This window comes from Alligator mississippiensis, chromosome 7 (genome assembly GCF_030867095.1).
Source record: "Alligator mississippiensis isolate rAllMis1 chromosome 7, rAllMis1, whole genome shotgun sequence".
In the NCBI taxonomy this organism is placed as follows: Eukaryota; Metazoa; Chordata; order Crocodylia; family Alligatoridae; genus Alligator; species Alligator mississippiensis.
Window position 1 is genome coordinate 50,546,983 of NC_081830.1, and position 25,624 is coordinate 50,572,606.

General features: G+C 41.5%; 1 protein-coding gene across 1 annotated transcript in view; it reads right to left on the reverse strand.

Moving 5' to 3' along the window:
* The window catches only part of FARSB (phenylalanyl-tRNA synthetase subunit beta), a 56,951-nt gene that overhangs the window by 20,150 nt on the left and 11,177 nt on the right, over positions 1 to 25,624 (reverse strand). Inside the window, exons 8-16 of the mRNA XM_006271178.4 lie at positions 25,073 to 25,143; positions 23,698 to 23,759; positions 23,557 to 23,608; positions 23,182 to 23,243; positions 22,527 to 22,734; positions 22,010 to 22,090; positions 18,746 to 18,838; positions 16,631 to 16,748; positions 10,817 to 10,969 (exon numbers count right to left, since the gene is read on the reverse strand). Coding sequence (XP_006271240.1) covers positions 10,817 to 10,969; positions 16,631 to 16,748; positions 18,746 to 18,838; positions 22,010 to 22,090; positions 22,527 to 22,734; positions 23,182 to 23,243; positions 23,557 to 23,608; positions 23,698 to 23,759; positions 25,073 to 25,143 — 900 coding nt within the window. The remainder of the gene's footprint in view (positions 1 to 10,816; positions 10,970 to 16,630; positions 16,749 to 18,745; positions 18,839 to 22,009; positions 22,091 to 22,526; positions 22,735 to 23,181; positions 23,244 to 23,556; positions 23,609 to 23,697; positions 23,760 to 25,072; positions 25,144 to 25,624) is intronic.

Below are 25,624 nucleotides of genomic sequence, written 5' to 3' on the forward strand. Positions count from 1 at the left end.
GCGCTTGCAGCAGCTCAAATACTAGTAGGTGAAAGTGCTAGACTTTAGGAAAGCTGATTTCAATGAACTCAGGTGTTTAGTCAAGGATGCACTGCAGAGTAAGAGTTTTGAAGAGATGGGAGCCCAGGAAGGGTGTCTGTGCCTTAAGGAAATGATCCTTTGGGCACAGAGGGAGATTATCCCAATGCGGGGAAAAAGGGGGAAAGGGGCCAAGAGGCTTCCTTGGCTGACCAGAGAAATCCAGAGCAGCCTACGGGCAAAAAGGGGGGCATATAAAAAGTGGAAACGGGGAGAGATTACTAAAAGGGGTATACCTCCTCTGCTCGCGGTTGTAGGGAGGTAGTTAGACGGGCCAAAGCTACCATGGAGATGAGGATGGCATCCCAAGTTAAGAATAACAAAAAATTGTTTTTTAGATATATACGGAGTAAAAGGAAGGCCCAGGGTGGAATAGGACCTCTACTAAATGGGCATAAGCAATTGGTGATGGACAGGGAGGACAAGGCTGAATTCCTCAATGAGTTCTTTGCCTCAGTTTTCCTAAGCGAGGGGCAAGACAAGTCTCTCACTGGGATTGGAGAGACGCAGCAGCAGAGTGCCAGACTACCAAGCGCAGACCCTGAGATGGTGCAGAGGCACTTGGAGGAACTAGATGCGTTTAAGCTAGCAGACCCAGATGAGCTCCATCCAAGGGTACTGAAGGCACTGGCCGACATCATTGCACAGCCACTGGCGGGAATATTTGAACACTTGTGGCGCAAGGGCCAGGTCCCGGAGGACTGGAAAAGGGCCAATGTGGTCCCCATTTTCAAGAAGGGGAGGAAGGAGGACCCAGGCAACTATAGGCCAGTCAGTCTCACCTCCATCCTTGGCAAAGTCTTTGAAAAAATTATCAAGGCTCACATTTGCGAGAGATCAGCAGGAAAAATTATGCTGAGGGGAAACTAGCACGGGTTCGTAGCAGGTAGATCATGCCTGACTAATCTAGTCTCTTTCTATGACCAGGTTACAAAACACCTGGACGCAGGAGTAGGTGTTGACATCGTTTACTTAGACTTCAGGAAGGCCTTCGATACAGTATCCCACACCATACTGGTCAACAAGTTAAGAGGCTGTGACTTGGATGACTACACAGTCCGGTGGGTGACGAATTGGCTAGAGGGTCGCACCCAGAGAGTTGTAGTGGATGGGTCAGTGTCGACCTGGAAGGGTGTGGGCAGTGGGGTCCCGCAGGGCTCGGTCCTTGGACCGATACTCTTCAATGTCTTCATCAGCAACTTGGACGAGGGAGTGAAGTGTACTCTGTCCAAGTTTGCAGATGACACAAAATTGTGGGGAGAAGTGGATACACCGGAGGGCAGGGAACAACTATAAGCAGACCTGGACAGGTTGGACATCAGGGGGGAAAACAACAGAATGCAATTCAACAAGGAGAAATGCAAAGTGCTGCACCTAGGGAGGAAAAATGTCCAGCATACCTACTGCCTAGGAAATGACCTGCTTGGAGGCACAGAAGCGGGAAGGGATCTTGGAGTCCTAGTGGACTCCAAAATGAACATGAGTCCGCAGTGTGACAAAGCCATCAGAAAAGCTAATGGCACTTTATCGTGCATCAGCAGATGCATGACGAACAGAACCAGGGAGGTGATACTTCCCCTCTATCAGGCGCTGGTCAGACCGCAGTTGGAATACTGCGTGCAATTTTGGGCGCCGCACTTCAAGAGGGATGTGGATAACCTGGAGAGGGTCCAGAGAAGGGCCACTTGTATGATTAAGGGCTTGCAGGCCAAGCCCTATGAGGAGAGACTAGGGCACCTGGACCTCTTCAGCCTCCACAAGAGAAGGTTGAGAAGCAACCTTGTGGCTGCCTATAAATTCATCATGGGGGCACAGAAGGGAATTGGTGAGGCTTTACTCACCAAGGCACCCCTGGGGGTTACAAGAAATAATGGCCATAAGCTAGCAGAGAGCAGATTTAGACTGGACATTAGGAAGAACTTCTTCACAGTTAGAGTGGACAAAGTCTGGAATGGGCTCCCAAGGGAGGTGGTACTCTCTCCTACCCTGGGGGTCTTCAAGAGGAAGTTAGATAGGCATCTAGCTGGGGTCATCTAAACCCAGCACTCTTTCCTGCCTGTGCAGGGGGTCGGACTCGATGATCTATTGAGGTCCGTTCCGGCCCTAGCAGGGCTTTTTGCCTCATTGCACGTGCCTGGCCATGCACTTCGGTGTGGAACAAATTGTGCCACTTAGGGCAAAATAACCGTGCCTGGCTCCTCCTGGATCTGCAGCCAGGGGGAACTAGAGCCTGGAGCTAGCACTTGTGCTGGTCCCAGCAGTATAAAAAGCTGCGCTGGCAAGTAGCTTAGGGCTATTTGTTCTCAGGAGCTTCTAGGGACCGGCCAATTGGCATCTGGGGACACTAGCCCCTTGCACCAGCTGGACTGCCGAAGCAGCCCTGAGAGTTCCCTGCACCCTCTACCCACTGCAGCGGTCTGCCAGTGGGGCCTGCTACCTGGCTGTGACCTGTTGCCACCTGTGACAGCATGTGGCTCCAAAGCTGCATGCCTGCCAGACCCGGATGGGGACTGCATAGCCAGTAGAGGCACCTGCCCCCATGGGCCAGCTGCCGGTGGGCTGTGGCTGCACAGCTGCCTTTGTGTGGCACCACCTGGAAGATGTTCCCATGTAGTGGCCTGCTTTGAACTGTCAAAGCATGCCCTCCTGGCTCCAAGCAGCCATGAGGTCAGCCACCTCCAGCTGGGTCCCAGGTGCCAGCCCTGAGCAGGCTTTTCTGCCTGGGTCCTGCCACTTGCCTCCGTAGCAGGAATTCCAGTGTTCCCTATTTAAAACCTGCACAATATCTGAAAAAAAATCCCAATTGACTCTTTAAAATACCCCAAAATCCATGTTCCTCCATAATCAGGGACAGGAACAATGTTTTATTGATATATTTACAATTGTAAAGCAACTTGGAAGCCTGCCAGTGCCTCCATTATCATGATAAAATAACTTCTAATTATCTATACAGTGTGGCATTGACTTTGGGCTTCTCTGTCATAAAAAAATCAGAGCTGCCCCTACCCCCTTCGCTCACCAGGATGTGCAGTATTGAGCAGCACTGATATGCCACTACCCCTCACTCTCAACCCACAACTTACCCCCCACCCCATTCCCCTCACTCCTGCCCCACAGGGCCAGGAATGTGGGTGAGGGGTTTCTGGGGGTAGCTGGGAGATGTGGGGTTTGTGCATGGATTGTAGGGGGAGTGTGGGTGTGGAGGGGGCTACAAGGGCGGGGCTGCTCAGGAGGAGTGGGTCCCCTGTCCCCTGCAGGGTACAGCCCCCCCTGCACACCTCCTGGACTGCCCTCCAACAGGGGCCACATGCCCCCCACAGGCATAAATGCCGCATGCCCCTAGAGGCTGGCAGGGCACGATGAGCTCCTGCAGGCGGCAGCAGCAAGTGGGGAGCTCCCACTGTGGGAGCAGTGGCAGTGTCAGAGATGCCTTTTCACAGGGGGTGCACTGCTAGGCGCAGGGGGTGCACGTGCACCTGCATGAACCCCCTACGCGTCACCAATGTCCACAGGAGTCACAGTGACTGGGACCTGGACTCTGTGCCAGGTAAGTAGGGGGTCGGGGGAGCTGGAGGAGCGGGGGGACTAACAAGGATGTGGAGGACCATGGTTGGGGGCAGCTCAGGAGGGGTAGGTCCACTGGCCGCCCCCCCCCCCCCCCCCCCCCCCCCCGCATGGCTCCAGTCCCCCTGCTCAGCCAGTGGCCTGGTGCAGCCCCCTGATCACCTCCCTGCTCAGCTGCAGTCTCCTCGCTTGCCCCACATCCACCTGTAGCCTGCTCACTCACCCCCCACCTGCCTGCGGTCCCCTGTGTGCTCCTCCACCCAGCTGTGGCCCTCCTGTACGCTCCTCTGCCCGGCTGTAGCCTCCTTGCTCACTCCCTATCCAGCTCCAATCCTTCTGAAGCTTACCAGCAACAGCAGCTGTGCTCTTGGCCTTGTGGTACAGCCCCCCTGCATAGTGGGGTGGGGGTGGGCACCACGGCTTGACCCCAGCCGCCAAGTATCCACGTGGCCTCTGCCACAGCGCTGCTGCAGCCCAGCACAAGGCGGTGTGCTTTTGGGCAGCTCCGGGCTATCACCCAGGGCTGCGTGCTGCTCTCAGGGACCGCTGGCCACACCAGCCTGGGTCCCACATGCACAGAAGCAGCCCGGCTGGACAGCGCAGGCCTCACGTATGCAGTACCTGGGCTGGTGTGGCCGGCAGTCCCTGAAAGCAGCGCACAGCCCCAGGTGACAGCCCAGAGCTGCCCAAAAGCACACAGCCCCACGTCGCACTGTGTCTGGCTGCAGCAGTGCACTGTGGCGGAGGCTACATGGATACCTGGCAGCTGGGGCCAAGCCACGCCTCTCTGTAGTGTGCAGGGGGACTATGCCAGAAGGCCAAGAGTGCAGCTGCTGTTGCTGGCAAGGTGCAGGGCAGTTGGACCCGAGCCGAGGACGTGCAGGGGGCTGCAGCCAGGTGGGAGAGCGTGCAGGGGGTGCAGGCAGGTGGGGGGCGAGCGAGCCAGTCATGGGCCAAGCAGGGGGGTTGGAGCTGAGTGAGGAGGATGCGGCCAAACAGGGAGGTGAGCAGGGGGCTGCACCCAGCCGCGGGCCGAGCGGGGGGGCTGGAGTTGGGTGTGGGCCGAGCGGGGTGCTGTAGCCAAGCAGGGAGGCGAAGGGGGGGGGGAAGGGGGGGGCTGCACCCAGCTTGGGGGGGGGCACGCGGGGGGGGGGGGCAGGAGCCACGCAGGGGGCAGCTGGTGGACCCACCCCTCCCAAGCTGCCCCTCCATGGTCTTCCACACCCTCAATAGTCGTCGCCCCCCACCCCCACTACTTACCTGGCATGGACCCCAGGTCCCAGTCACTACAGGCTGCATGCTTCAAGACCTGGGAAAGGGCCAACCAGAGACGCTCTGGCAGGGTACCAGAGCATCTCTGTGGAGGACCGAGCCTCCGGTTGCCTCAGGGCACAGTCCGGGACAGTGTTCTTCCCTGTTTTTATCTGCTGTGGGTTTTTTGACCCCTGGATATCCAGGGATATAATTTTGCCTCCGTTCTGCAAGTTTGCAGCATGGGGAATGTTTTCTCATTCCCGCATGTGCCTCTTGCAGCATCTCAAAAGGCTTTGAGATGCTGCAAGACGCACGTGTGTGCTCATGTGGATGCACCCTATGAAACTACATATTATGAACAGACCAAAAACTACATTCAAAGGTACATGCCAGCTTTCTAACTCATGGTCCTGATCAGTCTTAGGCACTTACAGGGCCTTCCCTCATTTTTATAGTTTTATGGTACTTTACAATCCTTAATGTATTTGTTATCAGCGTCCTGTGAGACAGGGCAGTGGTATCAATCCTGTTTTAGAAAAGAAAAGCCAAGTCCTGATCCATAAAAAGCAGAAACCCACATCCTGCATATGTCTCAGAAGGTTCATTCTAACCATGAGGTTCTAGATGATGGAGGGCATGCCCCTGTTGAAGCTGTGGCACTGTGCTGATAAAATGCAAGATTCATTGGGACACAGAAGCTCTGTCATCCAATTTTGATTCCTCTGCCCTCCCAGATGTAAAATAAAGAAATGGCCTATACTCTGTTTTTTTGAGAGGGATGACAGAAGTACTAGTGTCCAGGGGAGCAGTCTGGGCTCTGTATCCTGATCTGATGTAAGCTTCTTCCCACAGCCCAGCATGAGGCCCCTAAACCCTGGAAAAGACCAGGATTTATTGTATGCTCCTTTCCTCAGTGCTCCTTACTGCCTAGCTTATGCAGCTCTTTGTCCAGTGCTCTGGCTGCTGTGAATCCCATTCTGAGGCACTTAACTCTCCTCATATATTTGTTCAGGGAGTGCAGATACCTAACATGGATTTTTTGGGGAGCCAGGCAGCTAGAAGGCCTTTTGTGGACTAAGCCGTAGGTGACTTGCTCTGTGCTGCATTGGACATTTGTAACAGAGAAAGGAATGGAACATGGCTCTCCCACGTTCCATGCCAGCATCCCAACCCCACCAGCCTATTCTTCACTTCTCAAGTTTTATAAATTAAGGTTGACTTTAAAGAGACTTCAGGGTCTTGATGTGTTGCATAATTATGGCAGTAAAAACAAATGTATAGTGACATTCTTGGTTATGGATAGATAACTATAACACCTCTATAATTTCACAGCCCAACCTTATTAGATGGAAAGCCATTACTATGATTTACTGTGTCATTAAAATTTTCTACACTTTACCACACCTTCCATTTAATTAAATGGGAGGCAGAAGGAAAGGAGTGTTGCTTTTGTTAAGATTCAGTGTTATTACACAATGGTCAATTAGTGACAGAAGCAAGACTAAGGATTTGTATGTAATTTTTTATGTTGAATCCAAACTGGCTGATTTCCCATCCTATCAACATTAAGCTAACTACCCTAAACAAATGATTGACAGGAACAAAACTTTTATTAAAAAAGCTTTGCAAAGGCATAAATGAAGTTCACACTGAAAATAGCATGAAAATTAGGGTGCAGAAGCAGTACATGTTATAAACTCGGCCATAGAATAAAGCCAAATAAATCCAGATTATTTCAAAAAAGTTTTTGCAGGAGTAAGTACAGTTTTAAGATGACCAGATGTAAATGTTATTATGGAGATGGACAGGACTGGAGAGTGTAAAATAGGGCAAGTCATATAATCTCTGTGCCTTATCTTCCTACATACAAAATATAGATAATAATATTTGCTTTCTTTTAAGAGATTTATGTTCAATTCAGAAGATTTGCACTGAAGTGATATACTTTGAATCATTTAGCTAAATACCTACTGTCTCAATGGCAAGGCAAATGAAATAAAAATTAATAGGGGAATTAGGGCAACTTATTAACCAAAAACTGTCTAAAGATATTCATTAACGGCTCTTGTCTACTTGTGTCTTTACTTCTTTCCTTTAGGAATTTAGATTGTTTCAATTTTGTTTTTGTTTTTTGGGGGTTTTTTTATCCGCTAGCTATGCAATTCATACTAATTTGTACATTATAAATTACATGGAACTGGCTAAAGTGTCAAAGGAATTTTGTTCAAAGAAACAGCAGTAAAGAGCGCACAAAAGTTAAAGGATCAATGCAAAACTATGTTCTTATCAGTTCATTTAAAAGTTTGAGTTACAGAAGTATGAACTGTTATCTACTACCAAGACAGATAAAATGCTTTTTTAGGCCAGTAGTTATAGGATTTTAACCAATACACCATTTAGCACTGTGCCCTTTAAAAAATGGTGTAGAATTTCAGCTTTCCCCCTTCAAAATTTTATCAATTTAATAATAATAGTAAGAAATAAAATTGGCCCATAGTATCAATTAAGAAACTGAAATCATTAACTGTGGAATCTATGTTGAAATCTTTACACTTATCCAGTCTCTCAAAATACCCTCTTCTGCAAGGCCGCTTAAAACATCTTTTCTTCTCCCATTACTGTGTTGCTCAGATTACACTAAAGACTAATGTGAAGGCCAGAGGAACATCACAATTTCACCCATATTTTCAAGCATCTGTAATTTTTCCACAGGTGTTGCTATAGGGGCAAAAAGGTTATGACCCTAAGGTCAAGTCGGCCGGCATTTAGGTGTTACTATAACAGAAGGGACTTAAATAGCATGGGTGTGCACATATGGTAAGGACTGCATGTACACACTTCACTTTATAAGCTGATTTTAGAAAGGAAACAAAGCAGCCCCAGAAACCTGATAAATTCTTTAAAAATATGCAATGGACTACTTTCTTAGACACTTTCTGAAATAACCTCAGCAACCAGTTAAACAAGGAAAAGACAATGAACACTTAACATAAATCTTTTCATGGCACTAAAATCAGTTTCAAGATGTGCCTAAAGAAAAATATTAGAATTTCTGCAATTCAGAACTGTTCTTTTTATAGGATAAACCCGCTTTTACATGTAGAAACTTTAATGTTGCACAGACCATAAAACTGTGCTCCATGGAAATAAAAACTCAGTGTAATAGCCTGAACTAAAGCCTCTGAAGCAATTAGCTCCTCTTTTTTTTTTTTGAATCCCTCAGAACCCTGCAGTCTAAAATGTTGCAGGATATGTTTTCACCCAACAATTGACCTTACTCCATCATCTGCTTGACATTTTATCTCTCCTATATACTTAACTGGCAGCCTGCAAGGCAAGTTAAAAAAAAGCTACTTTGACTTCCAACTTTCTCCGCAGTCAAGGACTTTGCAAGTAAGTTGGTGCAGTGACACTGCATTCACTCTGGCAATAGAGTATATCAGCCATCTGCATTGTTAGCAAGGTTAAATTCCAATGTCATCAGAACTGCATGGAATCTATAAATCACTCCAAGAGTTTCTGAATTACTGTTGCTATAGAAAGAGGAGGAAAATATATCACATCCAAAAGTCAAAAACTGCTTGTTACATACTGTATAGAGAAAGTCTCAACCTGCTTCCTGAGTGTTCCTAATCACGTGTGGGAGTAATATCATGGGAAAGCAGGGTTGTTTTTTTTAAGAAGTGCCAAGACATCTGGAATACTAAACAGCAACAGTATCAAGAAATGAACCCTACAATGTGTTAGGAATCTTTGTGATTTTTTTTCCTGTTCTTTGTAAAATGTTCAGAAACTAGGGTGATGACTGCAGTATGGAACAAAACATTTAAAAGTTTCAGCATAAAAAACCCTTTAAGTGACATATCTATTTTAAAAGCAATTCATTTAGTGGTTTTAAAAAGAACCTGAGGGAATGAAAATCAACTCTCACTGAATTTCAATGGGAACTGAGTACCTCGCTTCCAGGCTCCTTTGAATACTCCCACCTACAAATGCTTTGTGAGAATCCTATCGTTATTATTACATTTTACTGGCCAACAGTGAGTTTTTATCGTCTCTTGTAGTATTCCTGCTAGCAGATATTTTAAAAGTCTGAATAAAATACTACGGCTGTTACCTGGTAAAGAGCAGAAAAACTGCATTAAAATCAGGGGCACGTATGTGCTTATTCACGGTAAGCGGGAGGAGAGCACACATTCAATAAGCCAGCAACACTGCTAAAAAATTAGTCTATATTTAAAGTGAGTACTTTAGAGCTCTGAGCACATTCATGCTCTCTGAGCTGTCAGTGATGCTGTGTCAGGGTCATTAGTTCCAGTAAATGCACTGCTCAGGCTTTTTTCTTGAGCAGAAGAGTTGAAGTCATAATTTCTCTCTCATACTTGTATCGCAATAAATGACAAGTAGGTAAAAATGCAGCTGCTATTCCCAGAGTCCTGCATTCCTATATTGTATTGACCATGTCATTATTTTAAGTAACAGAATAGATTAGTTGTGTGTTGTTATTCTCTTACATGGAGCTGTCCTTTTATTGGAATAGCTAGTTTTTGCTTCTGCAGTGACCTGAAGAATTAACAGGATTGTTGGGTTTTAAACTCCCCCACCCCCTGACAAAAATACACCTTGCCACTAGCTGATATGGGAAACTCTCAGTAGTGGAGAAAAAGTGATCATAATTATAAACTGGCAATTCTACAACATAAAGCTCCAGATAAAATTTCCTAGTCAAGAGAAAGGGGAAAAGCAAATTCCACCTCTTGTGTGAAAGATACTATAGCAGATAAGTTTCATTCTTTTTTGGGAGCATTCCCTTAGCCTAGTCCAGCTAACAAGCATACATGGGACAGTGTTAATGTAGGTTACCAGCCAAGAGGCAATTCACTTGGTAATACTGTAGTCCCCTTGAGTGCCTCAGCTTCGCTTCTGTTCTTGGGATTTAATGTGAATTTTGTTCAATACAATTTTGTCCAAAAAAAATCAAGAAAATGCAGTACACAGATACCATCTTCAATTTTAGTGAGGTTATTTAAGGTACAGAGATTGTCTTACTACAGCTGAGCAATTCAAAATTAATTTTGAAATATTTACAGGACAAATCTTTGTTTGCCTATCTAATTAAACTACCTCTCCCCCTCCTCTGGTTGTAAAAGTCTGATGGGCATGATCAACAAGAAGGCTTTAGATAAACTTTTCCTTAAGAGATATACTTATGGATAGGTATTTTAGTATATTCTATAAACTAAAGATTCGCAATACCAAAATAATCTCCTCAATGTTATCAAAGGCCAACCTAAAAGGGAAAAGGATGCTAGAAGATTCTGGGAGCTGGGTGGAATGAGAATGAGCTCATCAGATACCCAGCTCCTTCACTAACAGAGCTGGTGGGAGTGAGGGGGAAAGATAGAGTCAGAGTACAATGACAAATTTTCAACATTTAGAGTTGCTTGTTGAAAGCTTTGGGAAACCCTTTCACGGTATATGCCATGGCGACATGATACAAGGCTATGGATCTATGCAGAAGTAGAGGTTTCCATTTCATAAAGGAGATTTCAGGGAGATTTGAAACCACATGCTACATGTGACTAAAGGGTATCCAGGGATCTTGACTAGTGCAGATTTCCTAGTTCCAAAAATGCATGAACAAGGAGCATTTATGATGAACTAGGAGCAGTGTGGAAGTGGGTCCCATGTGGGAGCAGAGGCAAAGAGAAGGCCCCCAGAGATTTGTGTCCAAATCCATTTACATCATCACCCAGATTCTGTACTGGGTCACAGTGTTTTGCAGAAAGCAAGTACACATTCAAAGCAAACTCTTACAGCACATTGCCTACACTTAACGACAATATGAAGTCTGTCCTGCACAGTAACAGGATGAGAATTATTAATAGCCCCCTCCATGTTTCACTGTTATGCCTCTTACCTTCAGTTGCCTTGATTAAGTACCCATTCTCTTTGTTTGGTGGCACATCCAGCAGCTGCATTACTCTGTCCAGGAACCCATGGATAACTTCAAACCCAGGGTTCTTATTGTAATAAACAGCACAGAGATGCCTGTAGTTCCTGGCACCTACATCTGCAGAGGAAACAGAATGGTTGCATTTTGTTCATACTTCATCCTAGTCTTTTGTATAAATTCTCCTAATGTTAGAGAAGATAACACTACAGTTGAAATACTCTCCTGTATTAAAAAGAAAAAAAACCCAAGTGTATTAAAGAAACATGCCTTGCAAAGAACTCGGAATGATTCTGACACATAATTGAAACCTAGGGAATTTAAAGCAGATTAGCCAAAATACACATATTCAGCAAGCAAATGCCAAGTTCTTTAGTTTTAACCTTTACAGCTTTTAAGGTTGGTGGTAAGACTAGCTATTTATGAGACAGAACCTTTATGCAATACAAAACAGGTCCAAAACAGAAGTAGCCAATGTTGTTACCATGCTATTGGATGGTCAGCAGTCTGTGCAAAGAGAGCCCTTGGTCTAAATCCAAGTCCAAGTAGACAGGTTACCACATTACAGAAGCCATAACTGATGTCTTTTTTGGTAGCCTTAGAAAAACAAATTGCTATGGAGCATGCACTGTATGTTCAAAAAGCCTTTTGGGCTAAGACAAAGGCATTGGCAAGGCAGAGCAGCTACCAATCGCCCTGTACCTGTTCTGTGCCTATCCCTCTCTAAGGCTACTGAACCTAGCATCTCATTTCCAAAATTAGGTACCTATACTATGTGCTGACACAAAGCACTGTAACTGCATTAATGCAAAACATGAACTCCCTTTACTGTAAGTTTAGTTTTGATTAAGTTATTCATTTCAACAGAATAAATTACTTTTTCATATCCTAAAGTACATCTGAAACACACACATACTAATCTCTCATCACATTTGTATGCCTTTCCAAGCTAAACTACCTACACCTAGCACTGCCTTTGAAAGCTATTCACACATTTTCACTGGTACAAACTTGTTTTTCATTTTTTGATAGGAGCAGTCTAGAAAAAGAATAAGCGCTCCTGGTCTCCTAGGATGTCTGTCCACATCTGGTGAAATTACTGAGCAGCACAAGAAAGCACTAAAGTTGTCTATCTACATCCCAGCTCTCAAAAATTGCCTTCTCTCCTGTGGTTCATCTCACCCATGCTTTCAGTAAGTCCCTGGTTGGCTGAGCCATGGGGGTAGTTTGCAGATGCTAGGAAAACAGTTCTTCATCTCTGTGCCACATACCTTTTCCTCTAGAAAAGAATCTCCTGCTAACAAAAAGACAAGGCAGGGCCTGATCTCCTGCAGGGTCTTACGTAACAGAACTTTAGAGTACTTCAGTGCTTTTCTTGCTGGTTGGATTTCTCTTCCCCATCTCTGTCTTTCCTCTTAAAGATGATTCAATAAAGGGAAAGTGTCTGTTTCTCATCTTTTTTGAGATGTGCCCATCTCATCGAGGAAACACTGCTTACTTCTGGTCTAAAGTAGTGAAAGTGTCTCCCTGTACTGGGTATCTTTATAAATAGTCTCAACTACAGGCTCTCTCTCTAAGTACATCCTCTTTGGGGGCCAAGGGCTGTGCTTCACCTGCCTCATATCTCCTGTCACCTCTTTCATTGAACATCTACAGCTAGCCACTGGGAAATACTATAAGCTGCTATGGATTGTAGTGGCTCACTGAAATAACCCATATCTGAACCTCCTTATTAACAAATAGGAACACAGCAGTTCCCAATATGAAACAAAGTCCAAAAAATAGCACTCAGGCATAATGCATCTAAAACAAAGTTAATGCTGGATGACACAATGAGGCATTCGGAAAAAACAAACAGATCAGAGCACACCAACACATCACTGAAGATGTCATCAACACCCAGCGGTGAAAGGGTGTGCACTTTTGGCACCTCTCGGGCTCTTGGTTCTGGATATCCAAATAACAGTTGTAGGTAGAAGTATATTCTTTTCTCTCTGACTCAGCCTAGAGCTGGCCAGACATCTATCCACGCGTCTCTGATGAAGACCAAACAGCAATGAATAATCTATTAATTTGTCACCTCCGGACTGGATTAGCGCAACTGTGAACAATAGGTCAGCACCGATTAGCTATTTGGGGTTATTGCCTGAGCAGGATGCAATAGTTTGCTGAACACAAGAGGTCAATGGGAGCTCCTTGCACTTGTGCTTCATTTTCTATTTAGACTTCCATTTAAATGCCACATGCATTCTAGAAGTGGCTTGTAAAACTGATTTGGAATCTCTGCCACAAAGAATACCAGAAGTTATTAATGCCTATTCTTCAGACACTAGAATTAAGGAGCAGTTGTCTAAACAATATGGCCTAAATACTGCCAATCCACCTCTCTAACATAGCTGAGATAAACTGTGAATGTCACTGAAGTTGTTCTGAAATGCATTTTTTTAAACAGCCTCTCTTACAGACCAAGAAGACTAATGGAAATCGGTCAGATTTTCACTTGATTATTACTCCTAGACCCCATGACATCCTCATAGCTGTTCTGAACAAAAAGAATGAAAGGATCAAAATATTTAAAGTGACTGATAATTCTTATTTCCAAACTCATTTTACAAACCTTTGAGTAGCCAGATTCGCTTTCATTCATCCCTTCCAAGCTTTCTAAGTGCCATAAAACTCTGTTCTTCACAACGTTAATGTATTACATCACAGAAAGTTCATTCCCTGTACACGATATGTAGGAAGGGGGATGGGAGGAGATGGGTGGTGAGGGGAGCAAGTGGGGAATGACAACCCAAGTACTAGGAGTTTTATGCCAAACTAGGGTTGGTTGGAAATGCCTCAGTTCTTTATAACTCATTTAACAGACCTCTTGTGTCATGCCATGAAACAATTCTGTTTTTAAAAGGCCTGCCAAGTATGTCAGCCTGAATTACATATGTATTTCACAGACTTCAAAGCACTGCCTAAAGATGCTGCTATAAAACAATCTGAAGGATGGGCAGCAGGCTAGGAATCTATAAGCCAGAGAATGTAATACAACGCAAAAACAATGGTGCATGCTGCCCTCTAGCAACCTAGAGAGGCTCTAGAAAAATAGTGTTGGGGTTTAAAACAGGCCACTTGCTCGGTTTAACTCTCTTTCGCAATTAATTTCACAAAACACCATGTTTTGTATACAGTTAAACTAAGGCCCACAAGACAGACTGAAAACGCATTCAAACATGACTTCAGCTGGGTTCACTATTCCCAATACATGACCACGTTCTCAACCACATTAAAAGACTAACTACCAACTTGCAAACTTCTACGAGGCTCTTAGCCAGAGGTCACCTTCAGCCAGATGAATAAAATTAAATTTTTCAACATAGTAAGGGATGGCATAAATTCTTCACTCAGGCTACTGTGGTCACATAGGCTGCACTAGTATAAAAATAGCACTAGGAATAATTTTATCAACTTAACAATACAATGAAAATACAGATGCACACAGTCCTATGCAACTGATACTTAAATCCTTTGTATTCTTCCTCCCTTCTCCCCTGTCCCAGTTGAGAAGGAGAGTTTTTACTCAGATTTGGTTTTATTTAGTCATATTAAATCTAGCACACATTTTGCTGATTTAGTAAGTTAACTTTTATGTCTGATATGTCTGAGGATAAGTGTGTTCTGGTCACTTTAGCAAATGAGTTATGTGTAAGAAGATATTTTTATTAAAAACCAATGCGCTTATCCAGTTCCATTCGTTCATACATGAATGACTACAGAATGCTACTTCAAATATTGTTAATGTCAGTGCTCTTTTGACCCATACTTTTTAAATTATTAATTGGACATTCTGCATACCAAAAATATGAAATAATAAAATTAAATTAGTCAGACTGATGACATAAGCCTTCTAAAGGAAATCTCATTCCATATGTGAAAGCGGGGCAGCCCTGTATCTTCTAACATTGGCAGAATTATTGATTATTTTTCTTTTCTTTCCTTTCTCCCTCCCATTTGTGCATTAAGTTTAGATTTCAGGCCTGATGGTGAGTTTGGGAAACACCCATTAAATAAAAATATTGTAAATCATAGCAAAAACAGCTTTTTGTTTATATTCTGGTAACACCTAAATTATGTTGGGCATTGTCCAAATGCACAAGAATACAAAATCACTGCCTCAAAGAATGTGTGTGATCTATAGCAGTGATTCCTGGTAAATTTCAAGTGTGCAACAGAAATAGATTTTTTTTATATAATTGTTAATCAAGCCTATGTATAAATAAGTAAAAGATCTGAAGTTAGAACACAAGAAATAAAAGTAATCTATTTAACCAGTGACTTGCATGCAGCCGGAATAAATGTTCTCTCTACTGCAATGTAAACAGCCCAACTCCTCATGAAGAATGACAAAGCTTTTTGCCATCTGTACCACATTTTGTGCATGTTGGCAGACTTGCTGCCCAGCAAGAAATGAGCTAGGACCACCAAACTGTCTGTATTTAATAAAGATTCTGCATGCTTTGCTAAATCTGATTGTTTTTCTTGGCAATTTTTTTCTTAGTAATCCACAAATTAAGTCCATCAACAGAGCAATTTACTTGCCATCTTGTTTATGCCTTATGTAAACCTTTGTTTTGCAGACACTGAATAGCTTAAATGCAAGCACTAAAAACAGAAACCAAATAATGACACAGCAAAACCATTTCTGCTGCTGTATTAAGGTAGCAGCAACTGTAAAACAGCAAAAATTTGCCCCTGGGTGGCAATACATCTCACTAGAACTTGCTCCCAGAAAAATATATCTCCCTAGATTTCCTTTAACTGGTGGCTTGGTGGGAAAGGGTAACTGACTTGGTAACTGGATTTGAAAGGTTTTTGCTTGTTTGTTTTTGCTTAAGTTTAGATTTTTGGAATGTGCTCTTAGGGCTCAGGATATTTTTACGCATTTTCCACATGAAAATGTACTTTCTAAGGCTAGGATCATGCAGTCAACTCCATGCAGAGACATGCCTGCATCTAGGCAAAATCTCAATGAAGTCAATGAAATATGAACTGGTTGCTCTGTCTATTTTAAATATAATAAAATTAAGGCTGACAAAAACAGGCTTATGTCTCTCATTAATGTTTCCCAAGATGGTAAACATTATAGATAGATAGATGTTTGGGGGATGTCTAACACCAACCCATTTGATGATTTTTTTCCCATGTGGACCTGCCCTGATCATCTTGAAAAGATCTGCTAGTAAACCATGGATGCAGGGGAAAATGAACACAGCACCACTACTTAGCTAGCAAAGCCCAAAATTGTAAAACAAACTTTTTTACTCTAATGAGTAATGGGTCACCAAATCTCTCAGATCAATTATTCATAATTATTTTACTAAACTCCCACAAAGAAAAAAGGGTGCATATTTAATGGTGGTATCCTGGGCTTCTTAAATAGGTTCCTTACCTTCAGACTGGTGGTTCAGAATTCGCCCCTCCCATTTTTTCTACACAGTTGGACTTCAGCACCTACTTGGATTTTTTCAAAAAGCGGTGTGCCCAGCAGGAATTAAACTACTTTTGGAACCACCTTGTGGAACCATCCAGCACAACACCATCATGCTGCCTATCTCATGTAGGGTGGTCTGTTTATGGGAAGCAGACTAGAAGAACTAAACTGGTAGACATTTAAAAAAAAACAAAGCATTCCCATCGTCAGATGTGTTTAAAAGAGAAAAAAAACTTCTGGAAGAGTTAAGAAATCCTTTTACAAAGGGAAGTAAAAAAGTGTAAACAAGCTGATCTTACCTTTGGAAGAATCTTTAACTACAATGTCAGAGATTTCAAAGAGTTTCAAAGGCAAAGGCATCTTCCTGTTAGCAGCAATGGTCTTTAGGAGGCCAGGCAGGAGGCTGGTGCGTGCCACCTGCAGGTCACATATGAAATTGTACACTTGAAACAACCCGTTGAGATGGTTTTCCAGTTTTACTTATTTGGAACAAGAGTTTTAAAAATAAATGAAATACCAGAGTAATTTCAGCTGTCTGTGTTTTTAACTTTAGAATGATTAAATCTGAAAATGTAGATACATTATGCATCTATGGCACACTGCCAAGACTCTCAAAAGTGCCTTATGAATAAGTAGAAGTGGGGAAAACAAGGCACAGAATGGGTAAATAGCTTATCTGATTTTGTATTAATATCCAAAGAGCAAGAAACAAAGCCTAGTTTTTCCAATTCTGGGTCCTCTGCTCTTAGTACTAGATAACATGCTTCCTAGTACAGAGACTACCAATTTCTCTGAGAAACTAAAATATACATTTCTTATCCAAAGGGACATGAATCATCAATTTCCTTTTCACAGCACAGCCATCACTCCACACAGACCCAGTGAATTTCTAACCAACAGAAGACGGGGTGTTATCTTATCTATATTACTTCTTATTTTGTCAGAAGTGTGGGCTCAAGGGGTTCTTGTTCCAAAGAAGAACCTCCCTGATGGCAGGAATTAACCAGTTCTTTTGCTACAGAAGTAGTGGATACTCAGTAGCCAAATGAAGGTTCTCACCTGCAAGGTAGCTGAAAACCAATGTTAAAAAATATCAAGACTATAAATTTTTGTCCAAAGTAATGATAAGTGGTATAAAAGCAACAGCAAAGAGGATAGGTAAGGCAGCAGCCAAATGCACAGAGAAATAAAAATGTGTGTTAAGTTTAGGTTTAGGGTAGAGGGGGAATAAAAATAAAATCAGGTATTTTCTCTAAAGACACTCCCTGTTCATACAGGAAACAAATATTACAGGAGAAAAATAGTCATTTGGGTGCTTTCTGGTGCCTGTCATCATCATAGTGGTACTTAAGTTCCATCACTATAATATTTTTAAGATTATGCTCAGATTGCAGTGATGGGCATCCTGCACTGCTTAACATGGATGCATGAGGAACCAGACACGTATTAATTGTACTGGTGGCTTTTTTAGGGGAGGAGCCTCCTCCCTCTCACAATATCAACACATAGATTTGTGTTCTGCCTTCAAATGCAGCGTTAAACTCAAAAAGGGCCCCAACTTTTCAAGCTGGCTCAGTCCAATTTCATATAACTTAACATATGAGAACTCACAGTTATTGGCTCTACTTTATGACAGCAGATGCAAAGTTGTTATTATGTACCCAGCCATAGCTATTTATTATGCATTGATTATTTAGTATTTGTGGCTAGTTTGCTGTTCTTCCATACCTGAATTTGGAGTCCCTCTTCCTTTCAGAATCGCATCAGTACTATTATATTTTCATCTGAATTGTCAAAACAGAACAGAGACCACTACTGTTTACAACCATCTCAGTTTGGTAGATGAAGGTGGCCCAAATACAACCCCGTGGATGACTGTTTAATGCATGTGAATATCAACACATAAATTTGTGCACACACGCCAAAAAATTTAACTCACAGAATAGCTGGGGTATTGGGGAGAAGCAAGGTACCATACTGAGACTTAGGAAGAAAGTATCGGGGGGGGGGGGGGGGGGGGGGGATATAAAAAAACCAAAAAAGAGTGTTTCAGAGAGAAAAAGAGAGAGAGAGAGAGAGAGAAAATCCCTAGAAGATTTAAAAAACAAGTCAAATTACAAATCGTTAATAGACTAAGATAAGGCTTTATTTATTTATTTAGCCTTTTGTAATAATGATGTACTTTTCCATTACTTAGCTTGGACAATGAAAATAAATTAATCATTTATGCTGTTGTTTAGAGGTCCCATAATTTCTAGCCAGCATCACTGTCACTCAGGGTGGGTGTTTGCTTTTAAAAAAAACCCCAAAACTTTTCCAGTGGAATACCTAAAACACAGAAACACCGAAGCTTAGATTTAAGTTTAAAGGAAGCTTATAAGAATTACAACTGACATTGAACTATGGTACTTTACCTGAAATTCTGCTGTCTTGGGATTAGCTATGTGCACTGCTTTTGTTGCAGAGATATCCATACCAAGTTTATCAGCAATATCTTCTTGGGAGCACTAAGGGGATGAGGGGGAAAAACAGAAGCATCAAATAGTTAAAATATGCAGTGAAGCAATGATGAAATTTGTTATCAAGAATAAACAAAGATCAGTAATAGCTCTGGAGCTCAATAACATGGCTCAGCTACTTGTGAAAATAAATGACAGAGTAAAGATTATCATCTCATCTTTAAACCTAGGTGGACAGATTTATTTTTGAGGGTGGTAAGTAATCCCAGTATAAGTAATGGTACATTGAGACTGCTCACAGAGAAGACAAAGTTCACTGTGATTGTCTGCATGGTAACATTCTTTTGGGCCTAAATAAGGGTTACACAGTTTAAATCTCAACAAGCAAGGATCGATACGTGCTCAGGGTATTTTTTTTTAATAGCTGATTACCAAAATAGTGCGCGTGACCCATTAAGTTCACATGCCATCTGTGCACAAGGTAACAGACTACAGTTAAGACCTACAGCAGGATTTCCAGCATGTATAGTTTTATTAATGCAACAAGAAACTGACAGCAGAGAAAGCATGCAATTGAGGATTTGCTTGTATCCCACAGCCCTCCAGAACTGTTCCCTTTGTGTTAACAACATTCTGAAAGGAGAGTTGATCTACCAAATGCGAGTAAAATGACCAGATACCATCTGAAAAGTGAGGTTTTGAATGCAAAACACTTAGCAGGGAACAACTGTATTCAAGCATTTTCAGATGTGAAGCTAAACTTGGTATCTAACTATGATGCAACTGAATACGTGTTAGCTAAATCAGAGATCCTTGTACAGAAAAATGATATTCTGTAGAGATGATAATCTTGGGTTCAAACCAAAGAATGGATTGGATGTGAGAATGGATAATGGACAGTTTTCATCCAAAACATAACACAGGACTTCAGAATACCGAGGTAGCAGTAATACTGAAATTATAGGCATGTTTCACATCTGTGTTTTATAACCTGGCAGTGACATGCCACAGCTGAGATGCCACAATGACACAACAGAAGTACAGATGTCAACATGCACAACATGATATATGTGCCTAAATGTGATCTGAATAAGTTCTGTACCCCTGTGAACAGTCCATACTATTGTAGTTATTAAACGTAGTCTTGCATTTCTTTAAAGGTCATATTGCTGGGGTGTAACACATTCACCATTTTAAAGTATTCCAAACACTGAAAAAATATTGTAAAAGCTTTGAATACAGTCTCTAGATATATACCGTGTGCTGCCTTTAACATTATACTGTCACAAAGAGTCCTGTATCTTTTGGCCCATGCTGTTTTGTGTAAAGCCACTGTTAGCCATTATCCTTGACAACCCAGTGAAATTATGGACTACTTAGATGTGTCCCACAGTGAAAGAATTGATTTAGCATCTGAACATCCCCTACCCCCAAAAATCTGGGGGCAAAGAAATTTTGAATCCAATTTTACTATTTTAGATTATCTACTGGAAACATGTTCCCAAGAGTAAAATTTTCAAGAGCAACTAACTGTTTCTGAAGCATAATCCTACCAAAAGTTAATGTCCTCAGTCATTCAAATTCTTTTAAAAATGTTATCCAAATATTAGTCATGAATCAGATAAAAGACACTGTAAAAAGACTGAGTACACCTTCAGGTAAATAAATTTTAAGGCAAACTACTCTGTTCTGAAACAAGACAGTTCAATGGGAAAATGTATCTTCCAGCCCCAGGTAGAGATTTAACTACTGAACAGCTCTATGAATTTTTGAAAATCCTTTCTACAGCTAGATCTGTTCAAACCTACAGGCAGGGTCTGGTATCAGCTCTGTGCCTGGGGGCCTGCCTTAGTATTCACCTTGACTACTTTTACCCTAAAGAGCCCCATACTAAAACCTGCTATTAAATCTCTGCTAAAGAGTTGCTCTGCAAGGAAAATATCAGATTTGCTTAACTAAATATGGTCACTTATATTTAATATTAAAAAGAAAAACAGTTACTAGCCTGTACAATCCTCTAATTGTCTGCACAATTCCAGTTTTCAAAACTACACTGGCTGCTGCTATGGCCATTACTTCAGTAAGCAGCACATGCTCCTACAGAGAACCAATTCCTGACAAGGGCCTATGGATAGGGACCACCAATATTGTGATTTTTCAGATTTTGCAAAATCAGGCAATGCCCACAAAATCCAGGAGGTAAGGGTGGATGAGGGACTTCCTGAAAAGAAAATGCTGGCTTCCCAGAGGACGCAACTGGTCTTCAGGGTGCTGCAGCAGCCCACTGGGGCAGGAAAGGGGGGTCTACCAGTTCAGAGGGCTATCAGCGCCCCCACTCTGATTGGCTGCGAGGGCCAATTGGTGGTGAAGGGTAGGGCCACATGACAGGCCAATCAGCAGCAAGGGGCAGGGCTATCAGGGCCTCTCGCCCAGCAGTGTTTGGGGCTCTGCTGCACTCAGCCCTTGAAATGACTGCCAAGCTCTGTGTTCTGCCTGCAAAGTTGGGGGGCAGCTGCCCCAAATTTGGTAGGTCCGTACATGTGGACACTACAGCATCATATTTTATTAATAACTATAGTGGTTTGCACCTGTGAAGAGCTACAGTGAGACTTAAGTGGACATGAAAGTACAATTAACATACATTTCATGCTGTTTACAAGATTTATTAGAAACATTCTTTTGCTGAGTCTTGCTTATCACCTTTACAACTAATGCAAGTACTTGGGGGCAAGTTACAGCACCCAAGAATAGATTCAGCATGGAAAGGCTGTCACCTCTGAACAACAATGGTGCCTACTGGGTATCATAAAAAATTATGTTTTGTTTTCCAGACTATTAAACATACCCAAGGACACATCTGGTGTGTTAATAATCCTGGCAGCCTTCAGAAACAGACTTGCTGTCTTCTAACTTAGTACTATCAATGTCAAGTTAAATTAAAAACAGTATTCCAGCATCCATTTTCACTTCAGTACTTAAAACTAAATGTCAAATTAACAATTAGCTATTCAGTTCATCCAACAGCATGATCTCACACAAAACTATATTGTAATACCAAAACTTTAGCAAAAAAGGGACCTGACAAAATAATGTTGTATAACATTGCTACATTTACACAGTTCAGAACTATGAGACTACTGTCTGCAGATTTGGTTCTATTAATGTTTCGATATACAATTAAAAACAAGCAAACAAAAAAAGTCAGTTAATATAATGTACCAAGGCAAAAGTGAGTGCTTCAGTAAATCCAGCAGCTGCCAAGTCTTGTCTCAGAAGTTCCGTGAGCTTATTGAGAGGAAACTAAAAACAAAACAAAAAACAATTTTCATTTCTCTTCTGAAATGTTTTTAAACTTTTACTGGGAGATTCTGCCTGTTCCATTAAAGTAGATGTTGCTAGGGAGGTAACTAGGCTTGCATGCTTAAAAAATAGTTTTAAAAAACCCCATCAACCAGCTGCCTCAGAGCTTGATTGAGGAAATGAAACTCCCAATTGGAGATTCAATACTGGCTCCATGCTTAACCCCTGTCTTTTTTCAAGCACCAGCAACCACTGGTCTTGGACTTACTCAAATCAGTCAGGCATCTGTTTTGTATCCTATCCATGGTAAATGCCTCTCAAGGCAGAGCATGTCAAAATATTGCTTAATTCTTAGGTTCTGTTTTTTCCAAAGCCCTTCTGGCATACACTTCTCATTTACTGACAATAGAGTGTTTATTTAAAGGAGCAATCTTACTTGATTAGCTATGGTGTACGTTTTCGGGATAGTCATCTGAATGTTGTTATAACCATAAGCTATTGCTGCATCTTCTATGATATCACATGCATGGATAATGTCTGCTCTTGTAGGAGGGATTTCAATCTCTATATTGTTCCCATTCCCTGTAACACGCGACTTCAAACACATCCTGGTCAACAGCTTTGCAAGGTTTGATGGAGTTTCACTAAAACAAGACAACAGAATAGTGTTTTGAGCTTATTTTACATCTTATTTTGCAATAGGATTCCACCTTCTTTGTACAGTCTCTTCCATCAGAAAGAATACAGTAGCACTTTATGGACTATGAGAGTATTTGCCTTCCATCAGTATTCCTCTGGGGTGAACCATGACAGCCTCTTTCAGCATCACTACAAAATAATTAGAGGGAAACTAAAGAATTATTCACTTAGCTGAAATTACAGGGGAAATCTTTAGGTAGTCAATCTAATTACCCAGGTTAACATTCCAGTTTTCAATACATTCTTAAAAAAAAAAAAAGCTGGGGAGGGGGAAAAAAAAAAAATCAACTGAACTCAGTGAAGCTAGTCTGAAAGCAGCATAGTAATTGTGCTTCCTCAGAGCTCATGACTTCCCATCAAATATTATCTAGGTGGGTATTTGCAAATCATACCTGATTCCTATTTTCTTGTTGATTAAATCTGGTTTCACCTTTTCTTTTCGGTAAGCCAATTCCTAGAAAGAAAAAGAAAAAAAAGAAAACTTTAGACAATATATCAGAAACTTTTCATTTCTGCCTACTAGAATCTAGTATTAACATCTTTCTAATCCAACTTCTAATTAAGACACCAAACTGATCAGAGAAAAGAAATCTGTAATACAGGGTTAGATTTACTATTTTAAGGTAGCCACAATAATCTTTATGTAACAGGACTCACCTTTATCCTACTATTCAATCAGAAATAAGAGCTATCTATGCCCTTCTCACTCTTACCAAATTCTCATGTACAGAAAATCACTCCCCCCACATCATGTCTGTAATACTTACTGGATAGATGCAGGTTTTTCCATAAGGATAAATTACTTCTGTGGCTTCCACACTGGTGGGGAAGAGAAAATCAAGTGTTTAAAGCATGTCACATGACCAAGAAATAATATCACATTTATAAACAGGGTCAATACTACTCACCTGAATTGCTTCTCACAATATTCACTAAACATTGTTACTAGGATATCAAGGACAATTTTTGCCTACCCAAAAAATAGAAAGAGAAAAGTGAGCACATTTAAATATAAATGCCAGCTCCCACAGATTTTAAATATATGTGAAGAGCAGCAAAGAAAATATTTAACCTCAATCAGTGATAATGCTACTTTGATTATTCCTTTAACAACCCCTGCACCCCAGCCCAAGAAATGCAAGAATAAAAAGGTCTTTAAAACTGACAAACCCCATTCAACTAAAAAAAACCCAAGAAACTCTTTTGCTTCTGCAACAAAGACATTTGTGTAAAAACTGTAGCTTTCAATGGCCTGGGAGGAGATGGAATTTTTTCCTAAACAGATCACCTAGATATTCTACCAAATGGAACTGGGTCCTGTAACGCCTTTAAGTGAGTCAAAATTTAAAGTGCCGTTTAAGTAAGTCAGAATTTGTGTGCTCTGGGACCAGAAAAATCTCTATAAAAACACATGCTAAGATCAGCCTAATGATAAAATCTTATTTTTGTGGGTGATAATTTTAAGGTGACAGGGTCACAGATAATGCTTATAAAATACAAATCAGTATCAGAGAGATAAAGAAAATTAGCCTCAGTCTAGATATTTTTATTTTCTAAGTGCTGAACAAGCATCATTTTTGTGATAAATCTTATAGATAAAAAACAAAATAAATGTATTTATCAGCTACCTAAAAGCATTCCCCCCAATATTTTAATCTGCATTTTTACATGGAGACATATTTAGAATTTTTCTCTTTGTGACAATACATCTACGGAAGTGCAAACACGAGCACTGGAAAACTTCATGCTTACCTGCCTAATTGAAGTTTCACTTAGAAAATTTGTGTGGCAACAAGTGGCTTTGTGAGGGCACAATACTGCAGGTGTATTTATGCTTGAAAACTTGCCCTCTAGTGCAAACTAACACTTTCCCTAAACAAGATGTGGTAAAATTAATCCAAAGAAATTGTGTGCCCCATTTTACAGTTAAATATGAGGAAATAGTATGCTTTACCAAAACAAATAATCTTAATACATGCTACATTTTTAGAGCTCTTTACCTTTAGAAAAATATTTTTAAAAATATTTTTAGTATTTTATCTGAATTATTTTCTCATTCAAACTGAACATTCAATAACAAGACAGGGCCAAAAGTATCTCCTCCTAAAAAAATAAAACTAGAAATATTTGGGAAATTCTAAGGGGGTTGTAAAAAATAAGCTTGAAAAACAAAAAAAAACTGTTTTAGCATAAAATGCTGATCTTGTTGGTATGGCAATGACCATATTACTTAGAAAGCCAACTACATAAATAGCATATAGAATAAAACAAAACTTCATTTACCTTTGTAATATCAGTGGCTGTGCATTCAATAAATACATTTCTGGTATTTAGGTTTATTTTTGAGTGGTCTCCTATAATAAATAGGAATAAAAAATGTGTTGAAAATGCTCACTCAACTCTTGGAATGATTGAGAACAGATCCTATTCATGGTCCAACATTTATGTACCATTATCTCCCACAGTCCAAAAGTTAATTTTTGCCGGTTTCAACCACTCTAAATTTTAAATTAGACTCTCCACTTGTAAATTTATGGCATGACTCTTGCACAGGAGACCAGGCTTTTGAGTGAACCCATCTTTGGGAGGGTGCACAGGTCTGCAAGTGTTATCAGCCTCAAGTTGAGACAGGCAAAAGAACCAAACAATGCCCATCTGCTGGTTACAAAGCCGTACTGCAGTCACAGGGAGTGTGCTTTTTTTTTTTCCTCCAGCAAGTGCCAAGGTAGTAATTGTGACTGATCGAGTTTGGGAGATTAGGGAAGAGACTTTTTTTAAAAATTCTTCAATTCTTTTAATCAAGGAGAAGCATTCCAGCTGAGGCCTAGTAGGCAG